General features: G+C 42.0%; 1 protein-coding gene across 13 annotated transcripts in view; it reads left to right on the top strand.

The window, feature by feature from the left end:
* The window catches only part of 2700097O09Rikl (RIKEN cDNA 2700097009 gene like), a 44,573-nt gene extending 28,058 nt beyond the window's left edge, over positions 1-16,515 (top strand). For 2 of the 13 annotated variants that reach the window (XM_063261911.1, XM_063261910.1), the window contains 5 exons: positions 227-348; positions 2,416-2,526; positions 8,204-8,310; positions 13,202-13,292; positions 16,228-16,501. In XM_063261911.1, the coding sequence (XP_063117981.1) occupies positions 227-348; positions 2,416-2,526; positions 8,204-8,310; positions 13,202-13,292; positions 16,228-16,344 (548 nt within the window). In that variant the 3' untranslated portion in view covers positions 16,345-16,501. Of the gene's footprint in view, positions 1-226; positions 431-2,415; positions 2,541-8,124; positions 8,686-13,201; positions 13,293-16,227 lie in introns of those variants that run through there. The other 11 variants (NM_001108022.1, XR_005505515.2, XR_005505513.2 and 8 more) reach the window with 11 other exon arrangements.
* The last annotated feature ends 1,942 nt before the right edge of the window (positions 16,516-18,457 follow it).

The raw sequence follows: 18,457 nt of genomic DNA, 5'->3' as shown, positions 1-18,457 counted from the left end.
CTAGGGTACAAAACTTAGACAAGGATAGAAGTGACCCCAGCTAGCAAGTGTGGAGGTGAAAGCCCAACCCCAAAACTCTGAGGTAGACATAGGCAGACCTCTGTGAGATCCAGGCAGCCAGAGCTACATGGGGAGACTCTGTTTCAAACAACAACAACAAAAAAGAACAACAACAAAACCCCCAAACAAAAAGTATAACTTGGTGCTCATTCTCTTCTTTCTCCAGGATTTATTTCTCATTCCTTCTCCCTCATGGAGTTGAAGTTCATTTATCACCATGTGCTCCCTGATCTGTCAGGAAAGGTCTTGGTTGACGTTGGTTCCAGACTTGGCACAGTCCTTTATGGGGTAAAGTGCAGCTTGTGGACATACTCAACATGTGGAAAATACTTTCTCCTGCTAGCGACAGCTTTGCCTGCCACCGTCCAAGGTGACAGCTTGGCTTTATTATTAAAGTAACAGGATAAGGTTAAAATACGGTCCATTGGCAGGCTCCTAAGTACTACTTGATGGCAATAATTGGGTTTGGAATTTCAAAGACAGAACCAGCTGCCCAGTTTCTTCTTCTCCTGGTTTGTCTCCACAACACAGATGACAAATATAAACAGAATAGACCATGTAGCTGACACTCCTCTCCTCCCCCAACTCACTACCCCCTCTGTTTTTTGTTTTGTTTTGTTTTGCAGTGGGGAAGGGGGTGTTTCTAATATGACCTCAAACTAGCTATGTAGATGAGGATAGTCTTAAACCCTTACCCTCCTGCCTCAGCCCACTAAGCACTGTGATTGAGGATAAGAACTCACAAAAAGAGCGCTTGCCTAGGAAGCGCAAGGCCCTGGGTTCGGTCCCCAGCTCCAAAAAAAAAGAACCAAAAAAAAAAAAAAAGGAAATATATTGGGCCCAAGAAACTTTTGGGTGGCCATAGCGAGTCACTTACTAGTTCTGGATATCTAGTTCCTTGTCTTGAAGTGTGCACACAGGGTGATGGTGATGTCCAAGAATACATTATATCCAATTTTCTGTGTCTCAAAACATGCACATTTCTTTTGTTTCTGAAATCTCACATCAGTGTAGCTTTTGTTTTAAATTCAAATCATGAGTACTTAACATTCTTAAATCAATTTGTTAAAAAAATTCAAATATGGTTTCTAGCTATCATTAGTACCTTGTTAAAAAAAACAAAACAAAACAAAAATTCCACAAGGCCATAGTAGGACTCCTGCCAGGAGCAGGTGCTGTCAGTTTTCAGAATTGCTTTCTGCTTTAGGCAGAAACTTACTCCTTGATGCTTGACTTAAACTTGCATTCTGTGAATAGATGGTGCAGTTTGATGGCTTCTTGGAAGGCTTCTGAGAGAGGGTTGTAAGGGCTGCTGCTTTGCCCATCTCACTCCATAGCTTTATTTAAAGACTATCGCCTATCTTGGGCAGTAAGGTGAAGGGTAGGAGAGGAAGACACCATTCTCTGGCATGGTCATGAGCACATACACCTATGTATCCATATACACACAGACACACAGAAAAGAAAGAACAAAGAGAGGGAGGGAAAGGAAAGAAAAAAAGCTATGCAAAAAATGTAATGTCAAATAACTGACTTCACAGGTATAGTATAAGTGTTGATAATGTGAATATATTGATTTTTTTTTCTACAGTAGATCACTGAATCAATACCAGATTCCTTAGTATTGACATATGCACTTTGAGACATGTTATAAGTAAGTATTATAAACATGTGATGAAGCTATAGATTCAAACTTGGTTTTTGCATGTGTTGGTAGGTGGTCATCTTCAGGAGCCAGCCATAGTGGTACATGTCTCTAATCTTAGCATCCAGAAGATAAGTTTAAAGCCAACCTGTGCTACATGAGTTCTTTCTCAAAAACACACACACAAAAAAAAAAAAAAAAAAAAACTAAAAAAACAAAAAACCCTTAAACAGAAGGTTACCTGACAAAATTAGGTGATTTTTTTTCTTCTTCCAGATTATCTTTTGTTACTTTGTAACAGAAACATCCCAGCAGTTCTCCTGCCCTTGTTAACTGACTGAGTCGGTTACCTTCGGTCCTTAGTTCCAAATGGTGTATGGTTGTCACTGCATTCCTTACATTAACTCCTGGATGGAACCTCCCCAGAAACTGTGAAGGCTGACTAGACCCCACAGAGTTGGGAATGTGGTCATTTTCATAATTTCCAATTTTGCTGAATGCCCAGTTTTATCAAACTTTATGGAAACTTTAAAAACCAGTCTTTAAAAATGTAGCTGTGTAATAAGAATTAATAACTTCAATCAAACCCCTGATCAGTGAAGTTCTGAACTTTGTGAGTTTTGTAATAATTTGGTTTTTATGACTCAGGCAGACATAAACCTTTACTTACGAGCTGACTGTTCTGTCACATGTGTGTCTTCCCATTTCAGGGTTACCTTTACAGCTCAGCAGTGCAGCTCTGTGGGGTAGAGCTGAGTGGAGAGTTTTGCCAATTGCAGGAAATGATCATAAAGAAATACCAGTTCGGTGACAGAATAAAGGTATCTTTACCGTGTTTTCTCTGTTACTTCTGTGTATCTTACCTAACTGCTTCTGTATTCTCACAGCACTGCTGTTGTGTGGGCGTGCTCTGAGCTGACCAGCTGTCTCACTAGAGAGAGTGTTTCCTTTGTTTTCTCCGTGTCAGACAGTTTGGGTAACAGAACTGTAGCTCTCCAAGGCTGGCTGCCAATGTATTTCATTAAACTGGGAATTAAACGGCTTGCACTGCTCATGGTTGCTTATCCTCTTGCAAACTGAGAGCTATTGTAAATGTCACAGGAGAGGTCATTAGGGAAGGATCTCGATCTTAGGCTAGAACAAGTTTCCCCTTTTTCCTGTAAGAAGAAAAGTAACAAGATAAAAGATTTGGAGGTTTTGGAGGGGTCTGTTTAATGCACTGATCCCTGAAATTTCACTAAGGTGCTTCTTTACTTCACATGGCAATGCAAAGAATATTAACCATCTCTGATATTAAGGACAGCACAACACTGGAAACACTCTGTGAGTTTTTAAAGATCCAGGGGCTGGAAAGATGGCTCAGCAGGTAAGAGGGTCTGCTGCTCTTGTAGAGGGCCCAGGGAGGATTCCCAGAGCCTGCCCACATCCAGTGTTCACAATTGTTGTAAGGTCAGCTGCTCTTCATCCCGTCCAGCATGCTCTTCTGGTCCCCACAGGCGCCTGCACGCACATGGTGTGCAAACAGACAAGTAGACACACAGACAAGTACAGGAATAACAATAAATAAAAGTCTTTAAAAGTTGAAGACTGAAACCTTTGTCTTTCTGATAAAAGGCAGTTATTTTATTCTCCCACCCTGTTTCTTTTCCCTATGCTTGTTAATTACCTGGTAATAAGTTTATGGGGTAGGGGTAATGCCCAGTGGTAGAATACTTTTCTGCCATGCACAAAATCCTGTATTCAGTCCCTAGAACTGCAAACAAAATTCATGTTTTATTTTTTTCTTTAGCCTGACTGACATAGAATTCATTGTGTACATCATACTGGCCTCAGACTGGTCTTATGTATTAATCACATAACTAACAGGAATTTCTACGAAGTTGAAAATTGAGATTTAAAAATTAAGAACTCATTGGGAGGTGGAGAGATGGCTCAGCAGTTAAGAGCATTGCAGAGGACCCAGGTGCAATTCCCAACACACATACAGCAACAGCTGTCTGTGACTCCAACTCAGTAGCGTCTGACGCCCTCTTCTGGCTTCCACAGGCCCTGCCTGTATGTGGTACACAAGCATGCATGTAGGCAAAACACCCATACACATAAAACAAGAGAAAATGAGGCTTTCTTTAAAAATTAAGACTTGCCTGGTGTGGTGGTGCATGCCTTTAATCCCAGCACTCAGGGGGCAGAGGCAAGTGGATATCTGTAAGTTTGAGGCCAGCCTAGACTATAGGACAAGTTCTAGGACAACCAGAGTTATACAGAGAAATTGTCTCAAAAAACAAAAACAAAAATTAAGACCTCTAAAGAATCATACTTAATAAAGAATAATAATAAAGTGCTTATTTCTGGTTTTTTAAACATGATGATAAAGGTATGTAAAATGTTTATTTACATTTTTATGAATTTTTTATTACTTTTCAAAATAAATTATTTCAGTACTGATTTTTCTGACATGTACCTTCCATGGCTACCATCAGTAACTTTTTGTTAAGAAACTTGGATTTGTTTTGGTTCTTTTTCTCCAATGTGGCCTCAAACCCAGGGCCTTACATATGTAGGACAAGTACTCTAACATCTATAACTTCTAAAATAAAGCCTTTTTACACTATCCTATAACTAGCCTTAACCGTTCCCACCTCCTTGAAGCTGTGATGAATACTTGATTGAAGGCTCTTAAAATCAACAAGATAGTTTCTGTAGTTATTTTTAATAGTATGTGTTGAAACCCATCTTCCCTTTCAAGTGAATTCTTTTCTTTTGCTTGCTTTTTTTTCAATTTCTTTTTTTTAAGATTTATTTATTTATTCTATATAAGAACACTTTCACTGTCTTCAAACACACCAGAAAAGGGCATCAGATCTCATTACAGATGGTTGTGAGCCACCATGTGGTTGCTGGGAATTGAACTCAGGACCTTGGGAAGCACAGTCAGTGCTCTTAACCTCTGAACCATCTCGCCAGCCCTCAACTTCTTTTTTTTAATGTGTGTGTTTTGCTTGCTTATGTTCATGTGTACCATGTGGGTGGGGAGCTGGAGCTTCAGGCTATCGTGAATCGCCAAGTGGATGCTGGGAACAGCAAATGCTCTGAACTGCGAAGCCAACTTTCTAGACCCCTTTTTCTTTTTTCATTTATTTGTCCAGTTTTTTACTTGTTTTTTGAAGGGTATGTAATAGTCCTTTTTATTTTTAGCAAGTCCTTCCTCCACAGTCTACAGAGTCTTGCTTGTCTGCCCATACATTGCCTAAGAAGCAAGACAGGTGTGTCTCCGTGGTAGAGTGCTTACCTCATACAAGGAGCTTGAGGTTTGATCTCCAACACTGGAAAAAAAAAAAAAAAAAAAAAACGTGGGAGAGAAAATAGCTAATTGAAGTTCTTAGCACCTCAAATGAGAATCCATAACCAGAGCTTCTCTACTGTATGATCATGGTGGATAAATAGTGGGGGATGTCTAAGTCTTTCCTTTGGGGCTGGGCTGATCACCCAGAGCAAACCTTCCAGTATCTGCAGGAGAGTGAGCAGAGTCCTGGGGCTGAGTGGGAGAGGAGGGAGCTGTAGAGCTGGTGTTGGTGACAGGTGGACACCTTGCCTTTGCTGTTTCGTTTTCAGTCATCCCTTGTCCTTCAGCTAGGCCTACTGTCCCGTGCCCACAGCCCTGTTTAGTCCTACCCAGTAAGTCTGTACACTTTTGCTGGGGTGGGAGAAAAGTGTGTAGGTGTCTCTCTGTTTCCCAAACTGCCTTTCAACCGATGTGCTTACTTTTCACATTTCTCTCTATTCTCTCAGCTGCCACTGCCAATTACAAGGCAGAATGAAAGAGGTTTCGCAACAAAGGAAGTAGAATCCTAGCTTCATTATTTCTAGTTCAGAAATCAATTTCTCAGGTCTCCTTTAAATTCCTTAGGACTTTTCACCTCTTTTTTAATTAACTTCGAAATTTTTGTGTCTGTTGTTTTGTTTTGTTTTGGTTTGGTTTGGTTTTTTTGTTTTCCCCCTGAGTTGAGGACCGAACCCAGGGCCTTCCGGTTGCTAGGCAAGCGCTCTACCACTGAGCTAAATCCCCAACCCCATGTCTGTTGTTTTTATTTCTGTTTCATTCATCTTTTTTGGTTCATAGGATTTTCTATTAAAAATGTACTAACTCCATATTGTCATTCTATAGAGTGAGTGAATATATGTAAGTGTGCCTTTGTGTTTGATCCACTATCTTACCTCTGGTCTGCAGTCTCCCAGGCTCCCATCTGTCTCCTGCAAGCTGGCACTGCGCTCTCCCTCGTCCTGTCTTAGGGTTTACTGCTGTGAACAGACACCATGACCAGGACAACTCTTATAAGGACAGCATTCAATTGGGGCTGGCTTACAGGTTCAGAGGTTCAGTTCATTATCATCAAGGCAGGAGCATTGCAGCATCCAGGCAGGCATAGTTCAGGAGGAGCTGAGAGTCCTACATCTTCATCTGAAGGCTGCTAGTGGAAGACCCACTTCCAGGCAGCTAGGATGTGGGTCTTAAAAACCATGCCACAGTGGCACACCTACTCCAACAGGGTCTCACCTTCAAAATAGTGCCACTCCCTGGACCAGGCATAGTCAAACCATGACACTAACTATCCTTGCTCTCAGCTCACTCTTCTGATAGCACTGGGGAGTTAGTTACTACAGTTGTTTCTGGGTGTTTGTCACATTACTCCAGGGTCATACATTTGGCCACAGGTACTGTATCTCATTTAGCCTGGTTTGTCTCCCTCTACTTTATCTTGCATATAAGAGGTGTCCACTAAATTTTGCTTGAGTTTGACTGTTTTATGGCTTCTGTACTACCATCAGTGCAGAGGCTGCCCCTGGAACCTGAGAGACTTCTGTTGACTGTCTTGATTAACTGAGCCTTCTGATCCTTCTTTCCCCAGTCTGTGTAGTAGTATAGGAAGAAAATGTGAAGACAGAAGGGAAAGGAAAAGGAGGAACTCGGATAGAAAGGAAGAATGAAGATAGAAATGCGATTAGTTTAAATATCTGTTGCATACCTGGCTACATGTTTATTGTGTCTGTAATTATTAACTACGTAGCCTCCAAGCTGTCTTCTTTTTATTGATCATTGTGTCAAAACTGTGCTTAAAGATTCTAGGTCAAGTGAATTTTTTTTAAAATGTAGAATGTTTATTATTTAGAAGAAAGATTGTTTCTTAAAATCAGACCATACAACACCTTGTATATTCTATATTTTGTTATTTTATTCTGATCAAATAAGTGTGTCTTCTCGTTATTGTTCCTGTGTGCTGTGAAGCCCTAATTATGGTTTAAGTTACATTTTTTTTTTTTTTGGTTCTTTTTTTCGGAGCTGGGGACCGAACCCAGGGCCTTGCGCTTCCTAGATAAGCGCTCTACCACTGAGCTAAATCCCCAGCCCCAAGTTACATTTTTTTAAAGATTTATTTATTTTATTACTTTATGTGTGTGTGTTGCCTGCTCATAAGTCTGTACCATATGTGGTGCCTAGAGACCACAGAAATCAGAAGAGGGCTTTGGGTTCCCTGAGACTGATGCTACAGAAGGTTGTAAGCTGCCCTGTGGTGCTGAGAATCGAACCTGTGTCCTGGAAGAGCTCAGCTCTCTCTTTTTTTTTTTTTTTTTTTCTTTTTTTCGGAGCTGGGGATCGAACCCAGGGCCTTGCGCTTCCTAGGCAAGCGCTCTACCACTGAGCTAAATCCCCAACCCTGAGCTCAGCACTCTTAAGTGCTGAACCAACTCCTAAGCCCTATGTAGTGTTTAAATACCTTGTTTTGGTTACATTTTTGGCAGGTAATAACATTCAAGGGAGTGTTAGAATCAATTTTGCATAGGACACATTAATTTTTGTCAAGTTTGACAGTTTATAATTTACTCTGATAATTTTGAGAGGTGTGGAGATTTTTTAAGATTTTTTATTTTATTTTATTTTATGTGTTTTGAGTGTTTTGCCTGCCATGAGTGTCTGTAGACCCATGTGTGCCTGGTGCCAACTGGGTTAAGAAGAGGGCATTGGATCCCCTGGAACTGTGGAGCTACAGACAGCTTTTAGCTGCCATATGGGTACTGGGAACCAAACCTAATTTCTCTGTAAGAGCAGTGAATGCTCTTAACCATTGAGCCATAATTTTTATATTGTGTAATCAGGACTGATAACCACTCTTAAAAAAACAAAACTAACTACCCAAGAGTACAAATCTAATTTGGCAGCGCCGTAATTGAAACCTGAATCTTTAGACTCTTAAACCTAACAATGTAATTATAGTGAAAAAATCTCTAAAATCCATTAAAAACTATTAATTAGGAAGTAGGGGACACAATTATATAACAAAACAAATTATTACATTCAAAGCAAGTCTTTGCAAGCTTCTGGGTTTTACTAGACATGAAGTATCTCTCTGTGGTCCTCACAGCATCCCTGACCCAGCGGGTATCTCCTGTGTGGCTGCGTGCTCTGCTATTCTCACCGTCTACAATGAACTCGTTCTTTAGGTGCTTCATGCAGACATCTGTACCCAGAGTTCACTTCTGCAAACCGCCGACATCATTGTAATGAATAATGTCTTTGAATATTTTCTTCCTGAGTCTCAGCAGGCCAGGTAGGCCATTTACTGACGCAAGAAAACTGTTGTTATTAAAATATGTCCAGCAAGGTGTGAAAAGAGATTGGGGTAAGGTAGAAATATGTTCATGCTGATTTTAAATGACAAACTCAACTTGGTTTTTTTCATTTGTTTGTTTTTTGTTTTTTGTTTTTGTTTGTTTCAGACAGGGTTTTCTCTGTGTAGCCCTGGTTGTCCTTGAACTCACTCTGTAGACCAGGCTGGCCTCAAGCTCAAGACATCTGCCTGTCACTGCCATCCAGCTCTCAACATTGTTTTATTAAGATTTTTTTATTGATTCTTTGACGCTTTGTACATAATATCAACTTATTTTAATAATGAAACAGATTAAATGCATAATTTTGACAAAAACTGATTTTCTAAAATGTATTTTAATTTTTTTAAAGTTTACATGTATTTGTTTGTGCTCGTCAGAGTGGGTGTGTAGAAGTCAAAAAAACACTTGCAAAAGCCAATTCTTTCCACCATGTATGTTCTGGGTATCAACCTCAGGTCATTGAGCTTTACATAAACCACCCTTATATACTCTGAGCCATCTCAGTGGGCTCTGTAATATGTTGTTTTTTACGGATGTAAACTTAGGGTACAGTTATAGCAGTTCCCAGTGGTTCATTACACTGCTCTTTGCTGTCATTGTGCTAATCTGCTTGTTGTCTCAGTTTCTTTTTCTTTGCTTCAGTAAAGACCTCTGACAAAAGCAACTTAAGGAGGAAGGCTGTTTAGTTCCTTGGTACCGCCCATCTGATGGGTGGAGTTCACTGCATCCACCTCAGGAATGGGAAGCAGTGAGCTAGGGAAGCGGTGAGCTAGTGTGTGCTAATTTAATTAGCTCAGCTCTCTCCCTGCCTGAGTTAATCAAGTCAAAATAACACCTTAACAGCTAGCCCAGAGTCCCTCTTCTCAGGTGATTCTAGATTTTGTCAACTTGACAGTTAACACTAGCATCACACCAATCATAAAATAGTATGGATTAACCAAGGTTTAATAGGATGAGAATATTAACCTTCAAAACTATTTAATTGTGTATTTGTTTTTTACAGTTCTGGGGTTGAGCTCACAGCCTTGTACATGCTAGGCAGGTGCTCTGTCTCTGAGCTGCATCCTCTAACAGTGTCCCTGAGGAAGGAACCTCTAACAGGTTCCTGGAGTTGTCTCACTTTCCAGCTGGTGGGGAAGGTACCAACTGTCTGACCACTGTTCTGTGCAGCCCAGACTGGCATTGCACTTGAAGTCCTCTTGCCTCTGCCTCCTGATGCTGACAAACAGGCATTTATCACCACATCAGCGGCTTTTTTATTTTTAAACTCAGTTGCAGATAAGAAAAACATATAATTGTTGACAAGTATAATATCACTGGTATATTAATAAGGCATTGAGAGAAAAATAATGCTAAACATTTTAGAGATATACAGATTTTGAATGCTGAAGAATGTTGTAAGCTTTGGTGAACCGTGGTGGTGGTGGTGGTTGTGTGGTGGTGGTGGTGGTGGTGGTGGTGGTGGTGGTGGTGGTGGTGGTGGTGGTGGTTGTGTGGTGGTGTTGGTGGTGGTTGTGTGGTGGTGGTGGTGGTTGTGTGGTGGTGGTGGTGGTGGTGGTGGTGGTGGTGGTGGTGGTGGTGGAGGTGGTGGTGGTTGTGTGGTGGTGTTGGTGGTGGTTGTGTGGTGTTGGTGGTGGAGGTGGTGGTGGTTGTGTGGTGGTGTTGGTGGTGGTTGTGTGGTGTTGGTGGTGGTAGTGGTTGTGTAGTGTTGGTGGTGGTCGTGTGGTGGTGGTGGTGGTTGTGTGGTGGTGGTGGTGGTGGTGGTGGTGGTGGTGGTGGTGGTGGTGGTTGTGTGGTGTTCTACAGTTAGATTGGTGCAGTGATCCATACCTTTACTCCATGCACTAGGATAGAAGAGGCAGGCCATCTCTGAGTTCCAGACCAGTCAGGGCTCCATTGTGAACCCTGTCTCTAAAGAAAAATAAAAAGAGCTTTTTTCATATACTCATTCATAAGAGACTGCATGAGTCACTGGACAGGCAGTAGCTACATGATGTTATTTAATTACTTCTGTTTAGGGAACCGTGAAGTCTGGGTGAGTGTGTGTTATGTCAAGGACCCCACACCTTAGACTCATGGCAGTGACAAAGCTTTCCTCTCCTCCCTATGCAGATGTTCATAGTGTATGTAGAAAATGAGTACCATGGCTTTCCTCCCCTGGATGTTTACAGCTTGAAGACCGCTCCCCTACAGTCTGTTCCTAGTGAGATTAGCTAAACCTGTCTTCTTGTCAGCTGTATACCATAAACCCCACTGCCTGTTCCGTATACAATAGCTGCCTCTTTGCTCTGCTGCACGCAATACCGTGTTCACCTGTATATAATAAACATCCCGAGCTTCCAGGGTGATGCAGCTTCTCCATCCAAAGGAGAGCAGAGCCCACCCAACTCGAGTGTTTCTGATTGCCCCTAGGTCAGGGTTCCAGGACCCCTGTGGTAGGTACCAGGATGCAAACCTTCTACATTAGTCTATGGCGGTGAATTCAGCCAAATAGCTACTTCAGGGCCTCCTGAACTCTGTGGGACCTGTCCCAGATAAATGAAAAGATCGTGCTAGTAAAGTTTTTCAGTTTTTTATTACACGGACTTGTAAAATACATCTATTTTAGGAACCCAGCACAATAAAAAAGACAGCTCTAGTTGAAACAGTGCTAGGTGATTAACATTTGCATCCTGAAAAAAAATAATGTTGCATTATCTTGTAAATAAATTCTAAACTTATGAAACTTACTAGCCTTAGCCTCAACCAAAATTAAATACAAATGATACTGCCACCCATCCACCTCACAATGTCACTGAAAGACTGTGTTCCCCACTGGTGGGGTGTCTTAGTTAGGGTCTTATTGCTGTGAACAGACACCATGACCAATGCAAGTTTTACAAAGGACAACATTTAATTGGGGCTGGAGTACAGGTTCAGAGGTTCAGTTCATTATCACCAAGGCAGGAACATGGCAGCATCCAGGCAGGTATGGTACAGGAGGAGCTGAGTTCTACATCTTTACTCAAAGGAAGCCAGGAACAGACTGAGCATCCTAGGAGGAGGGTCTCCAAGCCCACCCCACAGTGACACACTTCCTCCAACATGCCACACCTCCTAATAGTGCCACTCCCTGGGCCAAGCATATGCAAACCTTCACATGGGATAAACTACCAAGATCATGTGTAGTGTAGTCCAGAGCATATCAGCCCTGGGAGTTAAACAGAACTGGTCAAACACATACTGCACTCTGACCCGCATTGATGGGTCCCATTTCATCATCCTATAGAACTGGCTAATCCACCAAACTCTGCAGGTGCCATATGATATTGGAATTCCATCCCTAAATACTCCAGCCATCCAAATGAGTTATGATTTAACTCTTGATGTGAGTTTTGAAAGATCTAATCTACACACCATACACATCTACACACAGTTGTTTTGGTTTCTGGCTTCTGGGCCCCTTGTTTTCCCAGACTCTTCATCTCCCTCAGCCCCTGGCAGTCTCAGCCTAGTTCCAGTCTGAAGGACTGGTTCTCCTGTGGAGAAAGTGCAAAGCTTTGCTGCTGATCCTGCTTGACTCGTGTGATTCTGAAAACTTCATTTCTCTAATTCAGAACCTTTACAGTAACCCACATCCCCATCTTGTTAATATCAGTACTTTGACCTCGTAACTTCACCAACCCCTCAGGAACTGGAAAATTTGCCAATTTCTACTGTGTCGGTATAGTTCTGCTTCCTGTGGGTAAACATTTTACCCATCTAGATTTCTAGATACTGATTGCATTTTCTTTTGTCATCCTTATTCAGAAAAAAAAAATCCAGTGTCTGATAAAAGCCAGTGTCAGGTTTTTTTTGTTTTTGTTTTTTTGCTTTTTTTAGTGAAGTTTTGAGTTCTCAGCAAAAGTATAAAAAAGATAAAGGTTTCCTGTACACTCTAGCCCACACACCTGCAGAGTGTGTACCATCGTCATTCCTCCCACCAGAACAGTGTGCTTCCTACTGCATAGTCACCAGAGCTCTCCAGTTTACTGTAGCGCTCACTCTTGGTGCCATTCAGCCCGTGTATGTGTATGGATGTGTAGTGACACACACCCCACCTTAAAACATGGACAGTAGTTTCACTGCCCTAAAAATCCCCTCTCAGCTATGTGTCCTGTACTCTTGCCTCACCCTTGGAGTCACTGGTCTTTTTACCAACCCATAGTTTTACGTTTCTAGCATGTGATAGTTAGAATCTTACAATCCAGGATCCTTTCAGATTAGATCCCTTCTCTAGCAGCAGGCGTGAGGTCCTTCCGTGTCTTAGTGACTTGAGCACTCATCTGCTTTTAGAGCTGAACAATGTGCAGTTGTCTACGAATGTCACATTCACCCATTCCCCTACCGAAGGATGCCATGATTGCTTCCAGGTCTTGTAAATTATGAATAAGACTGCAATAAACAGTCACGTACAGATCTCTTTTGTAGAGATACGTTTTCAACTTCTTTATGTAAATAGCAAAGTGTACAGTTGCTGGGTTGTATATTAAAGGCTACATCCAGGGTTTGCTAGGGTTTTGCTGTCACTTTGTTGAGATGAGGTCTAATTCCATAGCCAAGGCTGGTGCCCTGAAGCTCACTTTGAACTCTAGGCTGGCCTATAACCCAAGAGGAGCCTCCTGCCTCAGTTTCCTCAGTGCTGGGATGGGCTATGGCTTAGAGGTAGAGCAGATTGCTTAACAGACGTATGGTTCTCCTCCCCATGATGAGAGAGAAAGAGGAGACATTGAACAAGAGAGCTATCTCTATCCTGATTAATATGCAGTATTATTTTGCTGTTTTGTTATATCAGTTTTTAATGTGTTCTAGTGCCTGGAACTTTATCATCCATAATGTAAAAAAACAAGGATCATTATTAGTGACAGTACCAAGTCTCCAAGATTCCCTCGTGGGTCGAGAGGTATGGAACTACTTTTCCTATGGTCGGGTGGGGGTGGGGGTGGGGGGGTGCCTGGTTGGGTGGGTGGGTAGTTGGTTGGTTGGTTGGTTTTGGTGGTGGCGGGAATTAGACCTAGGACTCCTGAGCTGGGTGTGGTAGTGCCCTTAAGTCCAGCACTCAGGAGGGAGAGGCAGGTGGGTCTCTTGAGTCTGAAGCTGCCCTGGCCTATAGAGGATACCAGGATAGCCAGGGTTACACAGAGAAAAATACAATAAAAAACAAGCCCTCCAGGGCTCGTGCCTGTCAGAAAAGGCTGTACTGATCCATACCCCCTCCCTTCAACATTTTTCTTGTCTAAATTTTTTTTCTGATACCTTATAACATTTTAGAAATAGCAAGACTGTTGCTAAAGTACTGCTTTGTGGTTTATCTTCTACCCTCAAAACACTGGAATCCATTTCATGTCTGGATATAGACTTCCTTGTTTTTAAACTTCACAATTTTTAATAACTGTGAGGTCATGATTAAGGTTAATAAACACTATTGAGTTGTAGGTAAGAGCACATCATAGCTAAGAAGTGAGGGTAACAAGCCTGAACCCTAGCTACATGCAAGCCTGAGGCAGGAAGGTTTGAGACCAGCCTGGTCAACAGAACCCCTTCTCAAAACTAAGCTGGAGAAATGAACACCCACATCATAGCATTGTCCTTCAGCACAGAAGGAAAGGGGATGGATACACGGAGGCAGCAGACTACATATAGACACTTGTCATGCAAAGTAGAGGACTGCAGCAGGGTCGGAGTTGTCCAGGGGTTTCTAAGTCGGTGGCCTCAGCTGCTGTACTTCAGCATGATGATGGATGCCAAGTCAGTCGCACAGACTGGAACCACCTGGGATCTGAGCTCTGGTCCTCGTGCTTGGGCAGCAAGCGTTCTTGAACATTGACTCATCTCTCCTGCCCTAATTCTGCTGTTATAGCAAAGAAAGTAATCCAGAAATGTGTAAAGGAAGATACCCAATTTCCCTGCTTCATCAGTAGTATGATCCTTTTTCCATTCTCACAGAAACATGCCTTTTAAAATATATTCTTGGTCAGGCATAGTGGTGCATAAATTTAGTCCCAGCACTTGGGAGGCAGAGGCAGGAGAATGCCTGAGTTTAAAACAATCTGGACTGCAGAGTGATTTCCAGCCCAGCCAGAGCTACATAGTGAGACTTGTTTCAAATATATATATTCTTTTAAAATTTCTAATTTGTATAACTTCTAATATAATATATAAGTCAATTTAGTGGGGTTTTTTTCCTACTTACCAAAGTAAGTTTTTTAAAGCTTTATGTGTATAACCGTTTGCATCTTTGTATGGTCATCATATGTGGGCCTGCTGCTCACATTGGTCAGAAGAGAGCTTCAGATTCCCTAGAACGATTTAGGAATGGTTGTGAACCACCATGGGAATGCTAAGAGCCAAACCTGGGTCCTCTGCAAGAGCAGCTTGTGTTCTTAACTGCTGAGACATCTCCCCACCCTCAAAATAATAGCTTTAATAAATGTGTCTAGACAGCCAGTGACACCTGTATTTCAGCAAGCCAGGGGCAGCCACAAGGAGATTCGTGAATGACTTCAAGGCCACTTTGGCTTATATAAAAAGGATCTTGTCTCAAAAAAAAAAAAAAAAAGAGGCTAGAAAGATGGCGTGTACCAGCCACATGAGTAGACATGAACACAGATAATAAATAATACACTGAAATGTTAAAAACTTGCAAAATTAGACATGTTGGTGCAAGGCAGAAACTCGTGTGTGTGGGAAGCTGAGGCCTGCAGAGTGGGAGCTGGCTGGAGGCCGCCTGCCTCAAACGAAAGCCTGTGAAAGAGCCTTAGACTTAAACTTGGTGACTTTGTTGCTTTCTCACTTATGAAAACAGCTTCATGCCAGCACTGGGGCTCAGCAGGGAAAGAGTTCTGTTGTTCAGACCTGGCAACTGGGATTCAACCCCTAGATCTCCAGATGGGGAGAGCTGACTGTGAAGAGCTGTTCTCTAGTGTCCACATCACATATGTGATCATTGCTGACTTTGATTAATAAGAAAACGACTTTAAGCAGATAAGTGCAATAACGGCTCCAGGGTTTTGTGCAGGCTCAAGTATATGGTGTGAAGGGGACAGTCGTCTCGTGCAGGTTATGGAGGGGAATTGCTCCTTCCCATACTATGGAATGAGAACAACCTTTTTGTTCTTTACATATATTGCCATTGTTTTTGTCTTTGATGATGGAATCCTTATGATAATTATTACACCATTTATATTAAAATGGTTACTGTGGGGCTGGAGAGATGGCACAACAGTTGGAGCACTGGTTGCTCTTGCAGATGGCCTGGGTTCAGTTCCCAGCACACACATGGCGTCTCACAACCATTTATAACTACAATTCCAGGATAATTCATCTTCTGAACTCCATGGGCACAGGCATCCATTGGTGGGTCACAGTCTACATGCAAACAAAACTCATAGACATAAATAAATCTATAAGCATTTTATATTAAAAAATTTGTGAAAAGATTTTTCAAGTTCCAAAGTCAGAGTAAAACCAAAGTTATTCCTATGGTACTGTGTGAACTTAGTCCTGTCTATCATAGTAAGAATCCCGTTGTGTGGGGGTGGGGGGTGGTTCAGCAGTTTTAAAGCACAGGACCTGTGTTTGGTTCCCAGCACCTAGATGACAGTTCACAACCATCTATAACTCCAGTTCCAGGGAATCTGACTCCCTCTTGTGGCCTTCTTGGGGACCAGGTAGAGGCATAGGACACACACATGAAGACAATATTTATAAATATAAAATAAAAAAATAAGTCTTTAAGAAAATTCTGCTGTGTGACTTACTTGGGCTTACTTGGGCTGTGAAATTCTGACTAACGGGATTGCTGTGACGTTTCCATGTTTGTGCTTTTCTTCCTACAGATTAACATACAGCTGTCCTCCTGGGTGGAAGAGATACCTCTGAACTTCGATGTGTATGCACAAAGGGACATTGACCAAGAAGCTCTTCAACAAATTCATTTATATAAGGTTCTCTAGCACCAAAGCAACGTAGGGTGCTACCTTAACCACAAGTTCTGTGTATTCCCTTTCACCCTTTGTGTGCCTGACTATGTGCCAGTAGATCGCTCTGTGTGACTGCACATACGGTAGTTGTATGTGGACATAAATAAACTGTATAATAAGGAAATTAAAATAGTAAGCTGAAATATGCCCTTTTATTTTGTTAGAAACATAAGCTTACCTGTGTTTAATTTACATGTCACATCCAAATAAGACTTCTAGGGAGCTGACAGCAACTTCTTTGATGCAAGGAAGGAGGAAAGGGCAGGCCTCACTGTCTCTGACTTGTTAGGTCTCTGACGACGAGCCTAGCTAGGATAGAACTAATCTTTTTATGTTTTATTTTTAAAGGTTTCTGGAAAAAAGTGGAACTAGACAGAGCCCCCAAATAATATGTAGACACTTTGGGTAAAGCAGCTTTAAGTCAACCCCAAGGTTCTTTTTCCTTCCTGTATTTCCCCTTAATTCCCCATAGTCGCTTTTTTCCAAGACGGGGTTTCTCTGTAGGTCTGGAAGTTGCTTTATAGACCAGGCTGGCTCAAAACTCTTCTACCTCTAACTAAAGTCATGCACCACCACACCAGACTCTGTTTGTTGTTTTGTTTTTTTTTAAATGTCTCCTTGTGTAGACCAAGTGACCCTCAAACTCACAGTGCTCCTTGTATACCTGAGAATAATACTTGAGCTTTTCAAACGCAACCAAAACAATAAAAAATAAAAAATAAAAAAAATTCCCAATTTTTGGCTTCAAAGGAGAAAAAGACAAGTCCTGACAGTTGATAAAAGAGCAGCCTGAAATGATGACTCAGCATGTAGATTCCATCTTTGTCTATTTTCGTTGCCAAATAGACATTTTTTAGGTCAGACTGCAAGGCGTAAATAAGAGCTATGCTTTCTAAAAGTGAACACAGACTTGTGAGTTAGAAGATACCCTACTAGAAATACAACGTCATTTTCTCATAAAAGCCATACTTGAAGCACTGCAGGGCCCATGATGGAGACTGAGAAGCTGGAGCCGTCCTACACTCCCGGGAAAGGCCCAGTGGTTTGTGTGCTTTGGAAAGTTTCTCAGCTCTTCAGAGCACTGAAGAAAGGTTCTGGGAGACCTAGCATCCCTACTCCTGGAAATACGCCCTAGAGAAGGGGAAAGGAGTCTAATGACCAAAGTGTACATGTTCGAATCATGTGTGTCAGCACTGAGCCCAGGGTTTTGGTGACACCAGCCTGGAGTCCCAGCTCTCAGGAGCCTGAAATAGGATTCTACTTCTAGACCAGACTGAGCTACATGACAAGCTCCTTTCAAAAAAGGGGATGGGGGTACATGCAGGAATTTTTAGAGGGTATTAAGAATTAAAATGTCATCAGAGAATCAGGACAATTGTATCTCCATCCCCATTGTATGTAGGCACAAAGCCCTAAGTGAAACTAACCCTATAGTCTTATTTGTGTTCTCGTGCCTGTATCTAGGGGACTTGGATGTTGGCTGTATTCATGCAGTTACCCATTTATAGCACTAGGGACACGTTTTACTTTTTGAATGATTGCACATGGCGATACTTGCTGACTGAAGTCTCAAAGACGAGGCAGGATATCCTCAAGTCAATAAGGCATCAGGTCTAAAGCCAGTGGGATAGGCTAGGCTTCTTTCCCACACTGAATGAAAGTCTGCTGGGGATAGACAGGTTAGTACAGGGGCCAGTGTACATGTCCATTCGGAACTGAAGGATCAGGGCTGGAGCGCAGTGCTACACACCTGTAATGCTGCACCTGGGAGGCAGAATGGCGAGCCCAAGGGCATCCTACATTGCCATCTAACCAGTGGTCACTCCAACAAAGCCATAACAGTACTATCCTCTAGCATGAGATGCCAAATAACAGAAAAGCAACTGAAGAGTTGTTTGTCAAGGAAAGCCTTAAAGTGAAATAGGAGCTTCATCTTCCCTCTTGGACTACTGAAAAAGATGACATTATCCTAGATGAGCTATTTCACTGTTTCCAAACGGGGGAAAAGTCTTCTTTTGGGCAAACAACAGAACTTAAACAGAGTTCTCGTGTAGTCACAACTGGGAGGGTTGTTCTCAGCGACCTC

Source organism: Rattus norvegicus, chromosome 6, assembly GCF_036323735.1.
Source record: "Rattus norvegicus strain BN/NHsdMcwi chromosome 6, GRCr8, whole genome shotgun sequence".
NCBI classification, from domain to species: domain Eukaryota; kingdom Metazoa; phylum Chordata; class Mammalia; order Rodentia; family Muridae; genus Rattus; species Rattus norvegicus.
This window is presented reverse-complemented; position numbering and strand designations above follow the sequence as displayed.